Genomic DNA, 18,807 nt, shown 5'->3' with positions numbered 1-18,807 from the left:
TTGGCATCTTCTGAGCACCAGGGCTTGTCCTGGCTGAGGGTGACGCGTGGGGCTCCAGGACTGCAAGGTGGCTCTGTGCATGCCAAGCCCAAGGGGGAATATGACCCACTCTCACCCTTCTGGGGCTCCTGGCAAGGGGCACAGGAAGGGCTCTGGCCTCAGGACCTTCCTGCTCCACCAGCAGAGGAGATCCTGCCGGAGCTGGTGTCCAGTGGTATGAAGGCCCTGGTCCAGGAGATCAAGGAGCGCTTCACCTCCAGCCTGGTGAGTGACAGCAGCGCCTTCAGCAAACCAGGCCTCTCTCCAGGTGGAAGCCCCCAGCCGGGGTGCACCACGTTTGGGGGCCTGGAATAGATGTTTGTATGGAACTGACCCTGATCTCCACATGTATAGTTTTCAGAACTGCTCTCCTGCCTGCCTATTATCCTGTCTCTATGACTGAGCCAAAACCAATCTTAAACGGGAGGGGTAATCAGACCTCTCCAAAGAGTTTCCTGTCCGTGACTGCTGGATTGAGTCACGTGAGTAACTTGCTCCTGGACCCGGGGACTGCCCAAGAAAACTGACCTGCCTGCTTCCTCCTTCCAGGAACTGGTTTCTTACGCGGAAAAAGTGCTCTTGAGGCTGGAGGCAGCCACCTCTCCCAGCCCCCCGGGCGGGGAAGCAGCTCAGCCCTGATGCTGGGGCGAAGACAGACACCCCACAGGCCCCTCCTCCACATGTGCCCTCTCCCTGCCCTTCCTTTCCATGGGCCACTGTTTCCCTTGGGGCAGGGGGAAGGGTTGCCCAGGACCAGAACGCACACCTCACACTCCTCTTAGGTGACTAATAAAGAGGCCCAAGGCCAGTTTCTGCCTTAATCATTTCTGGCAAGAGGCTGTGACTGGCCAGTGGGATACTTAATTCTGCAGTCTCTATAAACCTCGCCCCTGGACACAGCAGTCCTTCCAGACCATTCTAGATGAGAGTCAACACTGAGACTCCATAGGCTCCATTCAAAGTAAACATCTGCATTTATTTTAAATCACATCCTTGGTGCATCTGCACCTTTTCCATCCAGCTGTCAGGTGGCCCAATAACGCCTTGGATTCCGTCCCTTTGTCAGTGACACTGGCTGTTCCTGACTCTAGTTCCCAGGGGAGCCTCAAACTGGGGCCTAGCCCAAAAAGCCACCGGCTAGCATCACATAGCTTCTCCAGCTCAAATAGCCCAAGGTCGGCATGTCTGCCGACCTCCAGGAATAACCGCGGTCACCGTGCCCAGGCGACACATCCTCGTGCTATGGGGAGAAGCCTCTGCTGGGTGACCCATCAGCCAACCCTGGGCCAATTTAATTTAGATAAATGCTCAAAGTCCAAACGGCCACGGGAAACCCCTGATGGAACACCTGTTTTGCCGGCCAGCTGTCTCAGGAGCTGACTGCAGACACCTGGTCTGGGTCCCTCAAGCTTAGTAGAGCTTGTTATGTCCCCTAAGACAAAGGAGGAAAATGTGGCTCCCCGAGAGGAAGGTGCTGAGTACCTCACCCCAGGTGTCACCGAAGATGTCCGGTGACAGCACCGTACGGGCTGGCGGCCCACAGGCCCCATCCTCGCCTCGCCCAGGGGGTCACCAGTCGGTAAAACGTGGCCAGGCATGCCCATGGCAGTCCCTGCTCACCACCCTGACCATCCGGGCCCAAACACACATGGAGAGTAAGACCAGGTTTCAGACCACAAAGTCAAGAGGAAGGAGGACGTTCTCAGTAGCACCATGCCATGGCCCTCTGCCATGATTCTGAAAAGGTTTCACCAGAGTTGCCACTCTGGGGAGATGTGATCTGTCCCTGTGACTGGTCAGATTGCCTCTGTAGCGGGGTGGCAGCAACAGCACGGCAGGACTGTTAGGCGTCGTCACTGCAGTGGTCTGGAGCGGTCAGCAGGGGGCGCCTGTATCGGGCCATGCTCTCCCACTCCTTCTTCACCATGACATACAGCCTCATTGCTGCCTGGGCATCCTGAATCTAGATGACACGAAACATCCCAGCAGGTGACGAGGCATAGCCGCAGCCCACAGTCAACCCCACAATGACTGAGCCCTCCCACTGCTATGGATGTACTGAGTGAGACATGGACCTGGCCACAAGATGTCACCAGGACAGGGAGGGAGGACACAAGCAGAGGGAGCAAGGACCTGATGGTCCCCACACTTCTGTGACTCAGACACCCCTCCCAGGAGAAGACAGGGAAACCCAAAGAGGAGAAGCAACAAACACGCTGCCTTTTTAGGTCTCTGAGTGCAGGGTGATGGCAGGCTGGGTGCTGGGCACAGGGGCACAAGGACCAAGCACACGGGCAAAAAGGGCCCAAAGCGCTGAGGCCACGTTGCAGAGGGTAACTGCTCCACAGAGGCAGAGCCAGCTGCTCAGCAGGGCCGGGCAGGGCAGGGCAGGGCAGGACGGGTGGGGGGGGCCCTTTGTAATTATTTGGCAACTTTTTCTCCAAATAACGAGAATGTAGTACTTTTGTGTTGTGTTAAATTCATTAAATGTGCATATTTAGAATTTAAACAAAATTCCGTAACTCTGCTCTGCCATTTTTGTTTTGACCAGTAGCCTCGTAGGATAAGTAGGTGCCCAGGCCCCCACTTCCCCCATGTCTGTGTCAGGTGACTCATGCCTGGTTCCAGGTGAGAAACCACCCCAAACCCCATGGACTGCCCCCCAGGACACACTTACCGAACAGTGCTCTGCCTGCTGGACCTGGAGCCCAAGGATCTTCTCTGAAAGTAGTCTCAGAGACGGCCTTCCACTCTGCAAACGGAGAAGAGGCAGGTGGGGGCCTCTGCAGGCTCGGCCCAAAGAGGGTCACCCCACCAAGCAGGGAGTGGTTGGCTACTGAACCTCACCCAAGCGACCTACAGTTTGCCTCTCAGTGGAGGTGCTCATGGCACTTAGGGTGGCACCCACCAGCTGCAACCTCTTTATAGCATGATGGGCTGGTGATATACCCCTATCAGCCAATAAAGGGAGAGGGCCAGGGGAGGAGTCAGCATTCCCATCTCCCATCTTGAGGCCTCCCTGCTTATTTCTAGAGGGACAGCTCTGGCCGGGCACAGTGGCTCACACCTGTAATCTCAGCACTTAGAGGAGGCCAAGGAGGCCACATCACTTGAGCCCAGGAGTTTGAGAACAGCCAGGGCAACACAGCAAGACCCTATCTCTACAAAAAATAAAAATAAAAAAATTAGCCAGGGGTGGTGGCATATGCCTGCAGTCCCAGCTACTTCAGAGGCTAAGGTGGAAGGATTGCCTGAGCCTGGGAGGTGGCAGTTACAGTGAGCCAAGATTATGCCACTGCACTCCAGCCTGGGTGACAGAGCAAGACCCTGTCTAAAAAAAAAAAAAGAAGGATGAAGAACGGCTCTGCCCTTGGCACCCTCTAGAGCAGATACGACAGTGGCACCAGGCCCTTAGTCAGTGACCCTGTTTCAGGTTAGAGTGGAAATAACTTGCCCTCTGTTGCAATCATTTTTAAGGTCAGCAATTAGCAGAACTCTATTTTTAAACATTCCTTCTAGTTTTAAAGGTTAAAAGGAAAAACAAAAACCCTTTAACCAACAAGTCAGTCACCAGTGACCAAAAACAATGAAGTGACCAGCAAAACAGAAATACAGTATCTTGAGTCACACTCATTTTAAGTACCTTTACTTGACTCTTGAAAGGCTTATATTTCTGTGTGTCCCGAATCTTCTTTTTTGGATGATCAAGAAACAGTACCTAGAAAAAGAAAATATAATGATAATCATTTTCATTTTTGGTTTGTAGTAGCAGAACCCCCTCCCCCTGCCACCTTTTGCAAGTAACATCTTTGTGTGTGTGTGTGTGTGTGTGTGTGTGTGACGGAGTCTTGCTCTGTCACCCAGGCTGGAATGCAGTGGCTCCATCTTGGCTGACCGTAACCTCCGCCCCCAGGTTTCAAGTGATTCTCCTGCCTCAGCCTCCCGAGTAGCTGGGATTACAAGTGCCCGCCACCACGCCTGGCTAATTTTTGTATTTTTTAGTAGAGACAGGGTTTTGCCATGTTGGCCAGGCTGGTCTCGAACTCCTGACCTCAGGTGATCCACCCGCCTCGGCCTCCCAAAGTGCTGGGATTACAGGTGTGAGCCACCGCGGCTGCCCTGCAAGTAACACCTTGTAGGGAATCCAAGTGTGTCACACACACATGGAAACAAGGCATTGATACGAATTTAACTCCAGAAGGAAATTTATCGCACTGACTTAAGCTGATGCCCAACAGTCAGAGACAATAAAAACAAAATCTTGAAATCAAGAAAGGAGAAAACCAGTCAACAATTAACCAGCAACCAACTTATTCCTATATTATACTTGTATTTTGAGTTGGTTCTGCACATCAGGAAGTTGGAAATAACACATTTTAACAGCTCATCTTGCAATCTTAGCATGCAATTTGTTTTGTTTTGTTTTTTGATAGGATCTCACTCTGTCACCCGGGCTGCAGTGCTATAGGGTAATCATGGCTCACTGCTGCCTTAACCTCCTGGGCTCAACTGACCCTCCCACCCCAGTCTCCTGAGTAGCTGGGACAACAGGCACACGCCACCACACCTGGCTAATTTTAAAACTTTTTTATAGAGATGGGGTCTCTCTATGTTATTCAGGCTGGTCTCTGACTCCTGGCCTCAAGCAATCCTCCAGCCTCAGCCTCCCAAAAAGCTGGGATTACAGGCATAAGCCACTGTGTCTGGTCCTTAGCATAATCTTCAAGAAAGACTTAAACATGTGCTACACAAGTTACCAGGGATGGAGCCAGAGTCAGGAGGGAAGGACAAGTTACCACAGTGGCAGTCTCTGAGGGGATACGACAGGAGCACACACAAGACCTTTCTGTGAGGACACTGCCCGGGTGGTTCTCATCTCAGTTTCACCCCCTATAAACAGGCATGAACACCTCCGGCATCTTTAATGGATTCAAGAGATCTCTATAGTGCCATAACGGGAGCACCATAGCAAAGGCTGCTGCCTGACCATTAGCATCTCTGCCACTTCCTTCTGAATGGCTTCAAGTTCCTCACCACATCCAAGTGCTTCAAGCTGGTGGGCAGAGGTGACGACTTAAGTGTCTCTCCCATCTAGTAGACTGGCCTCCCCGCTGTTCCCACTGTGTCCTTTAAACCAACATCCAGGCATTTGCTCATAAACTCAAAGTGACCCCCACCCTGTTCTCCTGTAAATACACGCGTATTCGCTCTGCCTGACTCTTCATTCCTGCCTCAGGTGACCAGGGGATGGCAGGCTGCCCGCCCAACCCATGACGCCTTCCCTGCCCAGGGTCTGTATATGTCTTTGAACTTGTTTCCCACGGTGGTGGTGTCTGAATTTGCACTTTCCATCTGAAGAACCAGGCGCTGCCCCAGGTGGGATTTTCCTCGGGACGCCAGGAAGAAGGCAAAGGCAAGCTCCCAGGGCCAGGGTGATGGTCAGGCAGGCGTAACCTGAACATGGGCCACAGGGCATCTGCCAGGATAAACTTGTTTCCTGTTGAGGGACCCTGGTCACGGATGGGACAACTAGGCATTAGGCCTTCCTCCAGGTAAAAGAGATATCAGCACCTTCATTTCTCATTAGGGTGGGGTTGCCAGCTGCTCTGGTATGGGAACCCCAGTTTCACTGGGGGCTCTCAAAACAAGAGCCTGGCATGGTTCCTAAAACACAGTAAGAACTCAGCACGTGGTATCTGATATTATCACCAAAGTATTCCCAACATACAGCACAAACTCACACATTGTTAAAAACTCCCCAACACAGCACAAGGGCGTGAGTGTAACACCCACGGAGCAGGGGCAGGGTGAGTCCCCAGGAGGGAGCCCAGTACCTTTAGGTCATTATGCAGCGCGTGCCCCACTAGAATTCTGCCCTTCAGTATCTCTGCCACTTCCTTCTGAACAACTTCAAGCTCTTCTCCTGGAAAATCAACACAAAGAAGCGGTTTTTTGCAACACACACATCACCATTATTCTGTGAGGAGGCAGCCCCGCTCCTACCCCTGGTCAGACCTAAGACAAATGGTCAGGCCTGCAATGCCACTACGGAGGGTGACTCGAAGCCAGCACACCCACCCACGCCCCTGGGAGAAGTGCCTTGTGGGCCCCTGGCAGGGGTGGCTGCGAGAACCACCTCTGAGGAGAGGAATAAAGTGCTCCACACAGTCTGCAAAGTCGGCTCATGGCTGGAGGAGAGCATATGTTGAGTGTAGCCACTGAGAAACTTTTAGAGCCGCCTGGCAGTGCGGTTCTGCCTATTCAACCTCATAATTTACTTGACAATTTTCCAAATGGAAAAACAAAACTGCCCCCACAAAAATGGGCAGAGATGTGTTGCCCTAGGCCCTGGGCTCCAGAGGCAGCCCTGCCTGCTTCTGGGGACCACCCCACCACCAACCCCACTTGTACCCACTGAACAGGGCTGATTAGACCAAGGGTGGCCCGAGCCAAGTGGGACCAGCTAATTTTTTAAAAATATTTTTTAGAAGGCCAGGCGCAGTGGCTCACGCCTGTAATCCCAGCACTTTTGGAGGCGGAGGCAGGCGGATCACCTGAGTTTGGGAGTTCGAGACCAGCCTGACCAACGTGGAGAAACCCTGTCTCTACTTAAAATACAAAATTAGTTGGGTGTGGTGGCATATGCCTATAACTCCAGCTACTCGGGAGGCTGAGGCAGGAGAATCGCTTGAACCCAGGAGGTGGAGGTTGTAGTGAGCCGAGATTGTGCCATTGCACTTCAGCCTGGGCAACAAGAGCAAAACTCCATCTCAAAAAAAAAAAAAAAAATTTTTTTTTTTTTAGAAACGAGGTCTCGCTATGTTGTCCAGGCTGGACTTGAATTCCTGGGCTCATGCAATCCTCCCTCCTCAGCCTCTTGAGTAGCTGGGACTACAGGAATGAGCCACCATGCCCAGCTACTGGCCTGGTCTTAAAGTCAGTGGACAGGAGGCAATGAAGTGCAAGGCGTAAATGGGTGTAAAGCCGTCTAAGGATGCCTTTTGTATTTTAAAACCCATCGCCCCAAAACGAGACAAGATGCATCGAAACTAGCTACAGTGAGTGGTCTCAGATAGAAAAGGGAACAAAAGGGAGAAAATGAATCCAGTGACTACTTTCCCTTCTAAGTTCCTGAGCTGTGGATGACATACCCTGCTTGAGGTTCTCAGGCCGAATCCCACTGACCGCTGTCCTATAGTCCGTCACAGGCTCGGCTGGTTTGACGTACTTGTCATAAACGCACTTCCCATACTGGTTCACGATGGACACACGGGCGGCCACGCTCTCCTCCCCCTTAGGGCCCACGCCCACCATCTCACAGTCCAAGGCTAAGGCTCTTGTCAGGCTGAAGGGTAACCAAAGGCTCTAGTTTAATAAACACGGCAGGACACAGGGCTCCAGGTCAGAGCCCCAGAGATCCATGGACTAAGTGTCGAGAGAGAAAAGCTCTCTGCCCCTCACTCATTTGCACCCACGTGACAAGCTCTGTGTGGTCCTAGTTCTTAGCAGGACCCTGGGAGGTGCTTGCTCCATTCACCTCAGGGAGAGGAAAGTATCCTCTTCCTTGAAGAAGCCCCGCCCTCCACGGCTAAGTATCCCCAGCAGACCCCACTCCCTGAGACCAGCGTACCCGCCGAAGGCCTGCTCTTTCACGAGGCTGAGGCTGACGCTGCCCTCGCTCTGACCCAACTGCTTCCTCGCTATCTTGGCCGCCTCTGGACCTATGGCAGCTTCGATATCCGCCGGGTCCACGTCGTCAAACCAGATGTCTTCCCTAAAAGGCAAAGGTAACAGGCTGATCACCAGAAGACCCTAGTGCAACTGGTGGGGTGGGGCTGTGGGGCTGACTGTGTAGGTGAGTGGAGCAATGGCACAGCCTGCCTCTCTCACAGGCTGGCCCCAGACATCCCAACTGCTGGCTCTGCTGCTTCTGCTATTTTGATCATCTTGGCATTTTCCTTTTTTTTTTGAGATGGAGTCTCACTGAGTCACCCAGCCTGGAGTGCAGTGGCACGATCTTGGCTCACTGCAACCTTTGCCTCCCAGGTTCAAGTGATTCTCTTGCCTCAGCCTCCCTAGTAGCTGGGATTACAGGCGCCCACTACCACGCCTGGCTAATTTTTTGTATTTTTAGTAGATACGGGGTTTCGTCATGTTGGCCAGGCTGGTCTTGAACTCCCAACCTCAACTGATCCACCTGCCTCAGCCTCCCAAAAAGCTGGAATTACAGGTGTGAGCCACAGCACCTGGCCTCATCTCTTTTCTTTTTAATTAGAAAATACACTCATTATTCAAGATTTAGGAACACAGACAAACACGAAGTATATAAAACAGAAACATATAACCCACCACCCAAGTGTAATGAGTGCTAACATTTTAATTATGAAAGTAACAGGTTCATTATCAAACACTTAGGAAACACAGACAGACACAATGCCTGTAAGATGGAAACACAGAACCCCTTGCCCTCCGTACTCGGATGCTCACGCAGGCACGTAACACCTGCCTGGGGAATCTGTCTCTTGGGCTAAGGTTAAATGTCATTTCCTAGAAAAGCCATTCCCGGCCCCACTGAATGGACACGTCCCTCGTTTCAGGCGCCCAATACCTTCTCCTCACCAGATTTATCCTGACCACACTTATGCAACAGCTGCAGTTTACAGTCTGTCTACTGCACTTGACAATAAGCCTCAAGAGGGAGGAGTGGGCCCGCCTCACTGAACTCTATCCCAGACAGCCTGCCTAGCACAACACAGGGAGGCCCCCAAATGGCTCATTCCTCAGCCGTCAGCGACTGTGTCCTGAACACCCAGGCAACATGAAGCCAGCTGTGACTTACGAACACATCACCTCCAGCTGAACCATTCAGAGAAGGCCACTGACTCCTGGTCCATCCCATGTGGGTGGCCAGCACAGGGTTTATTCTTTTCACTTGTTTTTTTGAGAGTCTCACTCCGTTGCCTGGGCTGGAGGCAGTAGTGCAATCACAGCTCACTGCAGCCTCAACCTCCTGGGATCAAGTGATCCTCCCACCTTGGCCTCCCGAGGAGCTGGGACCACAGGCAACAGCCACCACACCTGGCTCCATCACAGGGTTGAAGTAATCACCAGGCACTGAGCCAAGACTGCCAACCTCACAATCTCCTTCTGACGCCACCATGACTACCACAAGGCACGGAGGACGTCAGAAACTTGCCCCAAACCACTCAACTGGCGAGAAGCAGGGACAGGCCTCATACTTGGGTCTTTCTGGCTTCAGCACGCTTTCGTTCCACACACGTGTACAGGCACCCACTAAATGCTGAGCTCTGCTCAATGCTTGGAAGAAGCAGGCCCTGCCTTATCATGCCCACATTCTAGGGGAAAACAAGTAACAGCAAGTAAACAAAGGAACAGACGACATCAGGGTAAGGTGATGGAGAGACTGCGGTGAGGCCACCAGCCTCCGTAAGGAGACAGGCCTTGGTGAAGTCGCTGCGCCTCGCTTCTCAGTGGTGGGGTGGCCCATACTTACTCGGTGGGTAGGGCTGGGGCTGCCTCCTTAGCTTTCCGCTTCTTATGCTTGATGTCCCCTCGTTCTGGAACAACATCACCATTTGTCCTTTCCTTGGTTCCTTTCTTACTGTGCTCTGCTCCACTGGCCTTGGTGCGAGGTGCTGGAACCTTCCTGTCCATCCTGGAACCTGAAGGAACAGAGCCTCTGCTGGCCTCTTGGTCTTTTCCTGCCGGCATCTCCTCTCCCTTCACTTGAGGTGAGGTCTCTTTTTTGTTTTGCTGCATAATTTTGGGCTTCTTTTTGGAACCCATCTGAGAGATGACAAGAGGCTTTTCTGGGGCCTGAGATTTTTGTTTCAGCAACCACTGGGACCCAAAATAAAATACATGCTACATTTGAATTTGGAAATTACACACAGCAGATTGAAAAAACTTACATGTGTATGCATATACGCACATATACACCAATCACATCTATACAATTCCCATCCGCATCACTGAAATTCATTTTCAAACGGTTTGAAAAAAGTTCTTTTTCATTCTCATGAGTCACTTGTGGTGAAATGCTGTTTCTTTGCTTATTATAATGCATTTTGCACCTGCTCCTTCATGCATACAAAATGTCAAACTCATTCTACACCTCGGGTACCTGTTGAGTGGCTGGACACCACAGACCACCTCCCGTTTCAGTTTGTCTAGAAAGAATTTTGGAGTTAACTTCCCTCACAGCTTGGGCCAACATCCTGCTACACAGAAATCACTTTTTTTTAAAAAAGATTCCCTGGTTTGCTACTGCTGTGAAGGTCTCAGGAAGGTGGGGGTGTCATAAATGAAAAGCTTCTGTCAGACTGGAGTGGCTGAAGAACTGCTGGCAGCCACACCTTGGCTGTCACGCAAGCAGAGGCTCCTGTGGTCTTAGAGCCCAGCTTCCTCCCTGTGTTCAAATCCCCAGCGGGAGTGGGCTCCACCACAGTGCGACGATGAGGCGGGTGCTACTTACCTGTTCCTGTGATAGGTAAAGAACTGAAGGGCTAGGCCGGGCGCGGTGGCTCACGCTTGTAATCCCAGCACTTTGGGAGGCCGAGGCGGGTGGATCACGAGGTCAAGAGATCGAGACCACGGTGAAACCCCGTCTCTACTAAAAATACAAAAAATTAGCCGGGCGTGGTGGCGGGTGCCTGTAGTCCCAGCTACTCGGAGAGGCTGAGGCAGGAGAATGGCGTGAACCCGGGAGGCGGAGCTTGCAGTGAGCCGAGATTGCGCCACTGCACTCCAGCCTGGGCGACAGCAAGACTCCATCTCAAAAAAAAAAAAAAAAAAAAAAAAAAGAACTGAAGGGCTGACTTTCTTGGATGAATTAGAAAACACTCAAAAGGCCGGGCGCAGTGGCTCATGCTTGTAATCTCAGCACTTTGGGAGGCCGAGGCGGGCGGATCACGAGGTCAGGAGATCGAGACCACGGTGAAACCCCGTCTCTACTAAAAATACAAAAAATTAGCCGGGCGTGGTGGCGGGCGCCTGTAGTCCCAGCTACTCGGAGAGACTGAGGCAGGAGAATGGCGTGAATCCGGGAGGCGGAGCTTGCAGTGAGCCGAGATTGCGCCACTGCACTCCAGACTGGGCGACAGAGTGAGACTCCGTCTCAAAAAAAAAAAAAAAAAGAAAACACTCAAAAGTTTCCCTATAGCAAACATCTCTTCCATTCACTTATTTTGCTTTTCTTTCTTGGGAGAAGGAAGAAGAGTTGGTGTTCAAGAAATCCCACAGAACCCTGGGGCTGCCCATGGGAATTTGACGGGTCCTGTGTGTCAAGACAGGAATGTCTGCACTGAGATACTGTGCAGAGTATTAGGAGACTCAAGAAGCACTCGGGGAGGCTGAGGTGGGAGGATTGCTTGAGGTTGGGAGTTGAAGACCAGCCTGGGCAACAAAGTGAAACCCCATCTGTATTAGTTCATTGTGCATTGCTATAAAGGAATACCTGTGTTTGGTAATTTATAAAGAAAAAACGTTTATGTAGCTCATGGTCTTGCAGGTTGTACAAGAAGCATGGTGCCAGCATCTGCTTCTGGTGAGGCCGCAGGGAGCTTCCCATCATGGTGTAAGGTGAAGGGGGAGCAGGTGTGTCGCATGGCGAGAGAGCAAGCAAAAAAGGTGCTAGCCTCTTTTTAAACAACCAGCTCTCAAATGAACTAGCAGAGTCAGAATTTACTCATTACTGAAGGGAGGGCACCAAGTCATTCATGAGAGATCTGCCCCCATGACCCAATACCTCCTATGGGCCCCATCTCCAACACTGGGGATCACATTTCTTTTTTAAAAAAACTTTTTACTTTTATTTAGAGATGGAATCTCACCATGTTGCCCAGGCTGGACTTGAACTCCTGAGCTCAAGTGATCCTCCTGCCTGGGCCTCCCAAAGTGCTGGGATTACACGTGTGGGCTACTCGGGAGGCTGAGGCAGAAGAATCACTGGAGCCCGGGCAGCAGTGAGCTATGATCCTAACAGTAGCTCCAAGGGATGTGGTAAGAATGTATGAGTGACGCACGTGGAAGAGTGTCTGGGAGAGAGCAGCCAACCTCTACAGAAGCGCCGGTCACTAGAGAGACAGCAGGTACAACACAGCCTGAAAAGCATGGACTCCAGAATCAGCCGCCTGGTTTCCAGCCACAATCTTAGATGATCTGTTTAAACTTTTCCAGCCTATTTCCTCATCTGTACAATAGAGATGATGAAAGTGTCCACCTCACAGTCTTACTGTGGGGATTGCAACACACATGGCATAGAGCACATGGCAGAGTGCACATTTTAGGAGCTCAATTAGTATTTACTTCAAGACCATAAGTGTCGCTAGAACCCTATCACATGTCTGCTATCTGCTTTTCACTTCTACACAGGAATCTTCTTTCTCCCTGTCTTGCTACAGAGACCAGTGTGTTCTTTTGTTGTTGTTGTTTGAGATGAGTCCCGCTCTGTCGCCCAGGCTGGAGTGCAGTGGCGCGATTTCGGCTTACTACTTGCCTCTGCCTCCCGGGTTCAAGCGATTCTTCTGCCTCAGGCTCCCCGAGTAGCTGCGACTACCGGCCCGCGCCATCACGCCCGGCTAATATTTTTTTGTACTTCTTTAGTAGACACGGGGTTTCACCATGTTGGCCGGGCTGGTCTTGAACTCTTGACCTCAGGGGATCTGCCCGCCTCGGCCTCCCAAAGTGCTGGGATTACAGGCGTGAGGCCCCGCGCCCGGCCTGGTTTCGGGATTTTAAGCTAAATTTCTCTTTGTAAAATCCATTCTAGTTAGTTCATTATGCAAAAGGTACAAGGGCTTATCTTTGCTTTTTTGTACTTAAAATAATTATTTCAACAATTTCTTTCACGCAAACAAGTTGAAGACCTCCCTCAAAAGGCCACCTTTCTTGTGAAAAGCTGTTTACAAGATTTCGATTCAAATCTGCCTTTACAGGTCCTTTCTGGGGCTACCCAAGTCTTTCCCTCCGCCGCGTTCTGCGAAAATGAGCTGCGCAGCGCTCCGCCCGGGGCCCCCTCAAGCCTCACCTCTTGCAGCGCCTTCCAGTTTTGAGAAAAGTCTTCTGGTGCCTTTGGAGGTCGCACCACAGCACCGGGGCCGCTTGCTGGCTTCTTGCTTACTTCCTGCCCCTTGCTTTTCCAAAACCTTTTTTTCTTCTTGTTTTTCTTCCGAGTGAGCGTCTTGACAGGACCCGGCTTAGCCACGGGGCTGCTGCTCGGGGCGCGCTTGGAGGCGGGGACCTTCGCCTTCCCCATCCTGCTGCCGTCCAGCGCCTGGGCCGGCGGCCACCCGAGACCCCGGCCTCCCCGGGCCCGGCGCCCTGGCAGCACAAGCGCCTGCCCAGGCCAGGCCGAAACACACCCGCCGCAGGTACCCCGTCCAGGAAAAGACTCCGGAAGAGACCCCGCACGCGTTCCGTATACCTCAGCGCGCACGCTCCAGTCCCCGGAAGCGCTCGTCTCTCCGCAACCGGCTGGAAACCGGGTTCCCGCCTCTGGTTCCGCGCAGCCTGGGCGGTTCGCCCGCACGGGACTTGGGCCGCCGCCTTAGCCAGCGGCATCCGGGGTCATCGACCTCGAGTTTGATTGGGGCAAGCCGAGGACCTCCTCAAGATCCGGGATGGGGGTTGAGAGATGCGGACGCCGGAAGGGAACTGGGGGGCCGCTGTGTGTGTAGCACCCGGTGGGGCAGCTGAGCTGGGGGCACTGGGCGGTGGGGCTAGTGAGAGCCGGGCTCGGCCGCTGGCCTGCGTCCTGGACTCTCGGGCCTTTCCCGCCTTGCGCTACTCCATGCTCAGCCTCACAGCGGCTCATCTTCCACATACAGTGGGGAAACAGGCCCAGGCACCGGGAGGAGTTCCCACCAGTTCACTCTGTAGCAGGACGAGCCGCAGACAAGAACCCCTCAGACACCGAATTGTAGAAGGAAAGGGCTTTATTTAGCGGGGAGCACCAGCAGACTCACGTCTCCAAAAACCGAGCTCTCCGAGTGAGCAATTCCTGTCCCTTTTAAGGGCTTACAACTCTAAGGGGGTCTGCGTGAGAGGGTCCTGATCGATTGAGCAAGCAGGGGGTACGTGACTGGGGGCTGCACGCACCAGTAATCAGAACGGAACAGAACAGGACAGGGATTTTCACAATGCTTTTCCATACAATGTCTGAAATCTATAGATAACATAACCGGTTAGGTCAAGGATTGATCTTTCACCAGGCCCAGGGCACAGCGCCGGGCTGTCTGCCTGTGGATTTTATTTCTGCCTTTTAGTTTTTACTTATTCTTTATTTGGAAGCAGAAATTGGGCATAAGACAATATGAGGGGTGGTCTCCTCCCTTACCTCCGCCTCCTGGGTTCAAGCGATTCTCCTGCCTCAGCCTCCTGAGTAGCTGGGATTACAGGTACACACCACCATGCTCTGCTAATTTTTGTATTTTTAGTAGACCTGGGGTTTCGCCATGTTGGCCAGGCTGTCTTGAACTCCTGACCTCAAGTGATCCATCCGCCTCGGCCTCCCAAAGTGCTGGGATTACAGGTGTGAGCCACCGTGCCCGGCCGGGAGTGGATAGATTTGATGTGCGTGTGTAACAGGCAGAGGTTGATGGAGTAACAGGGAAGTGAGGCTCCTAGGATTTTGGTCTGAGCAACTGGGTGTGGCCATTTATCATCTCAATAAATGTCTGCGGGGAGCAGGGTGACGTATGGGAGTGGAGCCATGAGCTCCTTTTCACACTTGCTGAGTTTGAATGGGCTGTCAGTCCCTAAGGAGAGACGTCTAATCAGCAGCAGGATCTAAGATTCCTAAGCTTAGGGAAGGGTCAGTGCTGGAGATGTAATTTGGAAATCGTCAGCATATAATTAGTGTTGAAACATGAACCTAGGTTAGTTCGTCCAAAGAGAGAGCACCAATATAGGGAGTGAAGGGTTAAGACCAGATAGCAGGTGCTGGGGGCTCTCCAGGGGCGAAGCAGCAGAGGAGGCTGAGGGGGAGCAGTCAGTGCAGTGGGAGGAGAGGCGGATGTGAGTGGCATTAGAGAATCCAGGGGGAGAATAAACCACATCAGATGCTGCTGAGAGGCTGAGAAAGATGAGGACAGAGAGATGGGAACCAGATATGGCGCTGAGATTGTCAGCAAGTCCACTGAAAAGGGTTTTCTTTTTTTTGTTTGTTTTGAGACGGAGTCTTGCTCTGCTGCCCAGGCTGGAGTGCAGTGGCGTGATATCGGCTCACCACAATCTCCACCTACCGGGTTCAAGCGATTCTCCTGCCTCAGCCTCCTGAGTAGCTGGAACTACAGGTGCACGCCACCATGCCCAGCTAATTTTTTTTTTTTTTTTTGAGACGAAGTTATGCTCTTGTCACCCAGGCTGGAGTGTAATGGCGCAATCTTGGCTCACCGCAACCTCCACCTCCTGGGTTCAAGTGATTCTTCTGCTTCAGCCTCCCGAGTAGCTGGGATTACAGGCATGTGCCCGGCTAATTTTGTACTTTTAGTAGAGATGGGGTTTCTCCATGTTGGCCAGGCTGGTATGGATCTCCAGACCTCAGGTGATCCGCCCGCCTCAGCCTCCCAAAGTGTTGGGATTACAGGCGTGAGCCACCGCACCTAGCCTAATTTTTGTATTTTTGAAAAGAGATGGGGTTTCACTATGCTGGCCAGGCTGATCTCGAACCCCTGACCTCGTGATCTGCCTGCCTTGGCCTCCCAAAGTGCTGGGATCACAGGCGTGAGCCACTGCGCCCGGCCCGGGTTTTCTTTTTAAAAAAGGAAAAAACTTTGTTCCAGCAGTTTGCAAACCAGGGTGATGCAGCCTTCTGTACAAAGGTGCATTCCAGAGAACAAAGAAAGAGGTTGTCTTTTGTAGAGAACTTCCTGCCCAGGTTCCCACTTTGGTCCACTTATGCAAATAAGGAAGGCACACTTGCTTAGTTCTGATTGGTTAATACTTACTGAATTCAGATTGGCCGATGTAGGTCACAGTCAGGTTGATTTTGGCAGCATAAACAGGAACAGACAGCTATGAAACCGTCCCAGAGTTAAGCGAGAGTGGGGGCTTTCCAGGAACACAGAATGTGTGTGACCCTAGTAAGCAAATGGCTGCTAGGTCCTACTTTGAATTTATGCCCAGTTAGTAACTTGGGATCCATCATGAAGGAGTGGCTCTTTCAGCGTTCACAAAGTTATTGGTGACCTTTTAAAGATCAATTTCAGTGGGATGTGGGAATTGGAGGCAAGGAAGTAGAGATAGCCACTGAAAATAATGTTTCCAAGTTCCTAAAGAAAGCCAGAAACAGGGCTATGGCAGGAGGACAGCATGGGTCAAGGGAAGGTTGTTGATTGTAATCAAGAGACACCAGAGTGTCTGGGCGTGGTGGCTCATGCCTGTAATCCCAGCACTTTGGGAGGCCGAGGCGGTCAGCTCACCTGAGGTCAGGAGTTTGAGACCAGCTTGGCCAACATGGCGACACCCCACCTCTACTAAAAATACGAAAACTAGCCAGGTGTGATGGCGGGCGCCTGTAATCCCAGCCACAAGGGAGGCCGAGGCAGGAGAATCACTTGAACCTGGGTTGCAGAGGTTGCAGCGAGCCGAGATCGTGCCACTGCACTCCAGCCTGGGTGACACAGTAAGACTCTGCCTCAAAAAACAAACAAAAACGAAAAAAGAGACAGGAGAGTCATGTATGCTGATGGGGTGAGCCAGGTACCAGGATCTCGACATCTAAGCATGCCCCCTTCTCCAACAGCCTCCTTACCTTCCTGCATGAAAGCACACCCTCCCCTCCAGCCCCCCATTCCTTTATTCTGCTGTATTTTTCTCCATAACACTTACCACCTTTGAACGTACTATATACACAACACGTATCTGTCTAGCAACTTTGCTGTCTGGCTCTCTTCCCTAGAGTTTAAGCTGTGAGAAGCCGAGGCTGCTGTCTGCCTGGCTCATGGCTGCTTTCCTGGTGTCTAGCACAGAGCCTAGCCTGTTTCAGGGGCTCAGTGAAACATTTGTTGGCTGAAGGAATGAATGAATGGCTCTAGCAGAGGGGCAGAAACTAACGATGCAGGAGGAGAGAACTGGGAAGGGATCCAGAGCCAGGGCCTGGCAGGGAGTGTAGATGTGTCCTCCCTGATCGCAGAGAAGGAGAGAGGCTGCACTTTGAGGGGTGGAAAGACAAGGTGAATACCCCTGCTGGTCATCAGCTTGTGCGGCTGTGTGGGTGTGAGGGGTGTAAGAGTGGTTTGGAGCACGTGAAGAGAGTCTTCCAGGAGATGAAGGGGATTGCCAGGCGGTTTGTGATGATGCCGAGATCTGGTGCCATGCAGCCCACTTCTGCGACTCTCCTCATCAGGAGCAGGCGCGGAGTGGGTGGAGAGTTGAGCCAGAACCACGATGTCTTTGGCACAGCCTCTTATCTGTCAGATGGGAGCAGGGACCCTGGAGAGAGAGCCAAGGTCCTGGCATTCCTTGTGAACCCCCATCTGCAGGTTTCTGGTCCAGTGTCCCTTCTCCGGACTAGATAGCTTAGGCCTCCCCTAAGGAGGTGGGCGTGCACATCTGGAGAGCTCTCTGGAGTGCAGGACTGGGCTGCAGGGTACCCTGAACTGCAACCATCTTAGAGCAAGGCCCAGGTTGCAGCAGGAGGAGCTGCAGGCCGCCCACCCTAGCCAGGGCCCCTGCCCTGGCGGGAAGCTTCCAAGAGTAAACACTGCCTAATTGTCCCGCCCAGCGAGCCGGCCTGTTGCATTCCACACTGACCAGATTCCCAGTCACCAAGGCCCCTTCTCACTCCGCTCTACTCCACAGGCTGGCTTTCCTGAGGATGCGCCAGCGTCACCCCCGGGCAAGATGCCCTCCTCTCTGTGTGGCCGGAATCCTTGCCTGTGGCTTTCTCCTGGGCTGCTGGGTACCCTCCCATTTCCAGCAGGTGGGCTCATCCGCAGGAGCGGGGGTATTCTGGGAGCCTCTGGGTGGGGTATTCTGAGCTACCTGGGTTGAGGGGAGTGCCAAATAGCTGACTACATCAGCTTTGGGGTTTGCACTGGGCAGAGGAGTCTGTACTTGGGGCTTTGGGGATGAAGTGTGCTCACTGAAGAGGGAGTTGGTATCTCAGTACGACCTGCTCATTCGGTGAAGCTGAACAGACAGATACTAGTTTGCCCCAAACTGCGTAAGTTGCTCTTCTCTGCCTCTCCCTTCCTTTCCCACTCCCTGTCTCTGATTTCCCCCTCTCCTTCTTGGTTGGCCTCACCCACCTCCTGCCTCCTGTCTCCCTCTTCATCCATCTCTTTTTGTTCTTTTCTCTCTCTCTCTCTCTTTTTTTTTTTTTTTTTTTAAGACATGGGGTCTTGTTATGTTGCCCCGGCTGGTCTCAAACTCCTGGACTCAAGTGATCCTCCCACCTCGGTCTCCCCAAGTGTCAGGATTACAGGCGTGAGCCACCGTGCCTGGCCCCATCCATCTCTTTTTGTCTTGCAGAGTTGTCTTCAGGCTTTGGAGCCGCAGGCCGTGTCTTCTTACTTGAGCCCTGGTGCTCCCGTAAAAGGTACTTGTCCTGGTGTCTTCTCTCCTGGGGGGAGTTTCTCAGGACTTTCAAGGGGTATCTCACCATTGAGTCAGTGGTCTGGGATTTTTGGTGGATCTGGCAGGAGAAGGTCAGAGAAGCTGCTGTCATCCCTGTTAATTAACTCTGTTACTTCCTGCCAAGTTGATATAAGCTGGTCTGGGTGTTCCAGCCAGGCCAGGGTTCTC

General features: G+C 52.4%; 3 protein-coding genes across 16 annotated transcripts in view; 2 read left to right on the top strand and 1 right to left on the bottom strand.

The window, feature by feature from the left end:
- STKLD1 (serine/threonine kinase like domain containing 1) overlaps positions 1–838 on the top strand; it is a 29,520-nt gene extending 28,682 nt beyond the window's left edge. For 7 of the 11 annotated variants that reach the window (XM_055270486.2, XM_055270491.2, XM_055270490.2 and 4 more), the window contains one exon: positions 589–838. In XM_055270486.2, coding sequence (XP_055126461.1) covers positions 589–821 — 233 coding nt within the window. In that variant the 3' untranslated portion in view covers positions 822–838. Of the gene's footprint in view, positions 1–181; positions 355–588 lie in introns of those variants that run through there. The other 4 variants (XM_055270492.2, XM_055270489.2, XM_055270488.2 and 1 more) reach the window with 3 other exon arrangements.
- Positions 839–994: 156 nt separating this feature from the next.
- REXO4 (REX4 homolog, 3'-5' exonuclease) lies at positions 995–13,681 on the bottom strand. Of its 4 annotated transcripts, none has more exons than XM_055270498.2 (8): positions 13,088–13,681; positions 9,554–9,900; positions 7,670–7,813; positions 7,191–7,384; positions 5,874–5,962; positions 3,683–3,757; positions 2,717–2,791; positions 995–2,002 (listed from the first exon to the last, which is right to left on the bottom strand). In XM_055270498.2, the coding sequence occupies exons 1-8, from the start codon at positions 13,313–13,315 to the stop codon at positions 1,883–1,885; spliced, it is 1,272 nt and encodes a 423-aa protein (XP_055126473.1). In that variant the 5' UTR covers positions 13,316–13,681; the 3' UTR covers positions 995–1,882. The 4 variants fall into 4 exon arrangements, with proteins under 4 accessions (XP_055126473.1, XP_063492860.1, XP_063492858.1 ...); XM_063636790.1 differs by having other exon boundaries at positions 9,554–9,722; positions 13,088–13,199; XM_063636788.1 differs by having other exon boundaries at positions 995–2,791; positions 13,088–13,504.
- A 78-nt stretch (positions 13,682–13,759) lies between these two features.
- Positions 13,760–18,807, top strand: part of ADAMTS13 (ADAM metallopeptidase with thrombospondin type 1 motif 13) — a 41,488-nt gene continuing 36,440 nt past the window's right edge. The window contains exons 1-3 of the mRNA XM_063636786.1: positions 13,760–17,234; positions 17,863–17,983; positions 18,535–18,601. Coding sequence (XP_063492856.1) covers positions 17,083–17,234; positions 17,863–17,983; positions 18,535–18,601 — 340 coding nt within the window. The 5' untranslated portion in view covers positions 13,760–17,082. The remainder of the gene's footprint in view (positions 17,235–17,862; positions 17,984–18,534; positions 18,602–18,807) is intronic.

This window comes from Symphalangus syndactylus, chromosome 3 (assembly GCF_028878055.3).
Source record: "Symphalangus syndactylus isolate Jambi chromosome 3, NHGRI_mSymSyn1-v2.1_pri, whole genome shotgun sequence".
NCBI lineage: Eukaryota > Metazoa > Chordata > Mammalia > Primates > Hylobatidae > Symphalangus > Symphalangus syndactylus.
This window is presented reverse-complemented; position numbering and strand designations above follow the sequence as displayed.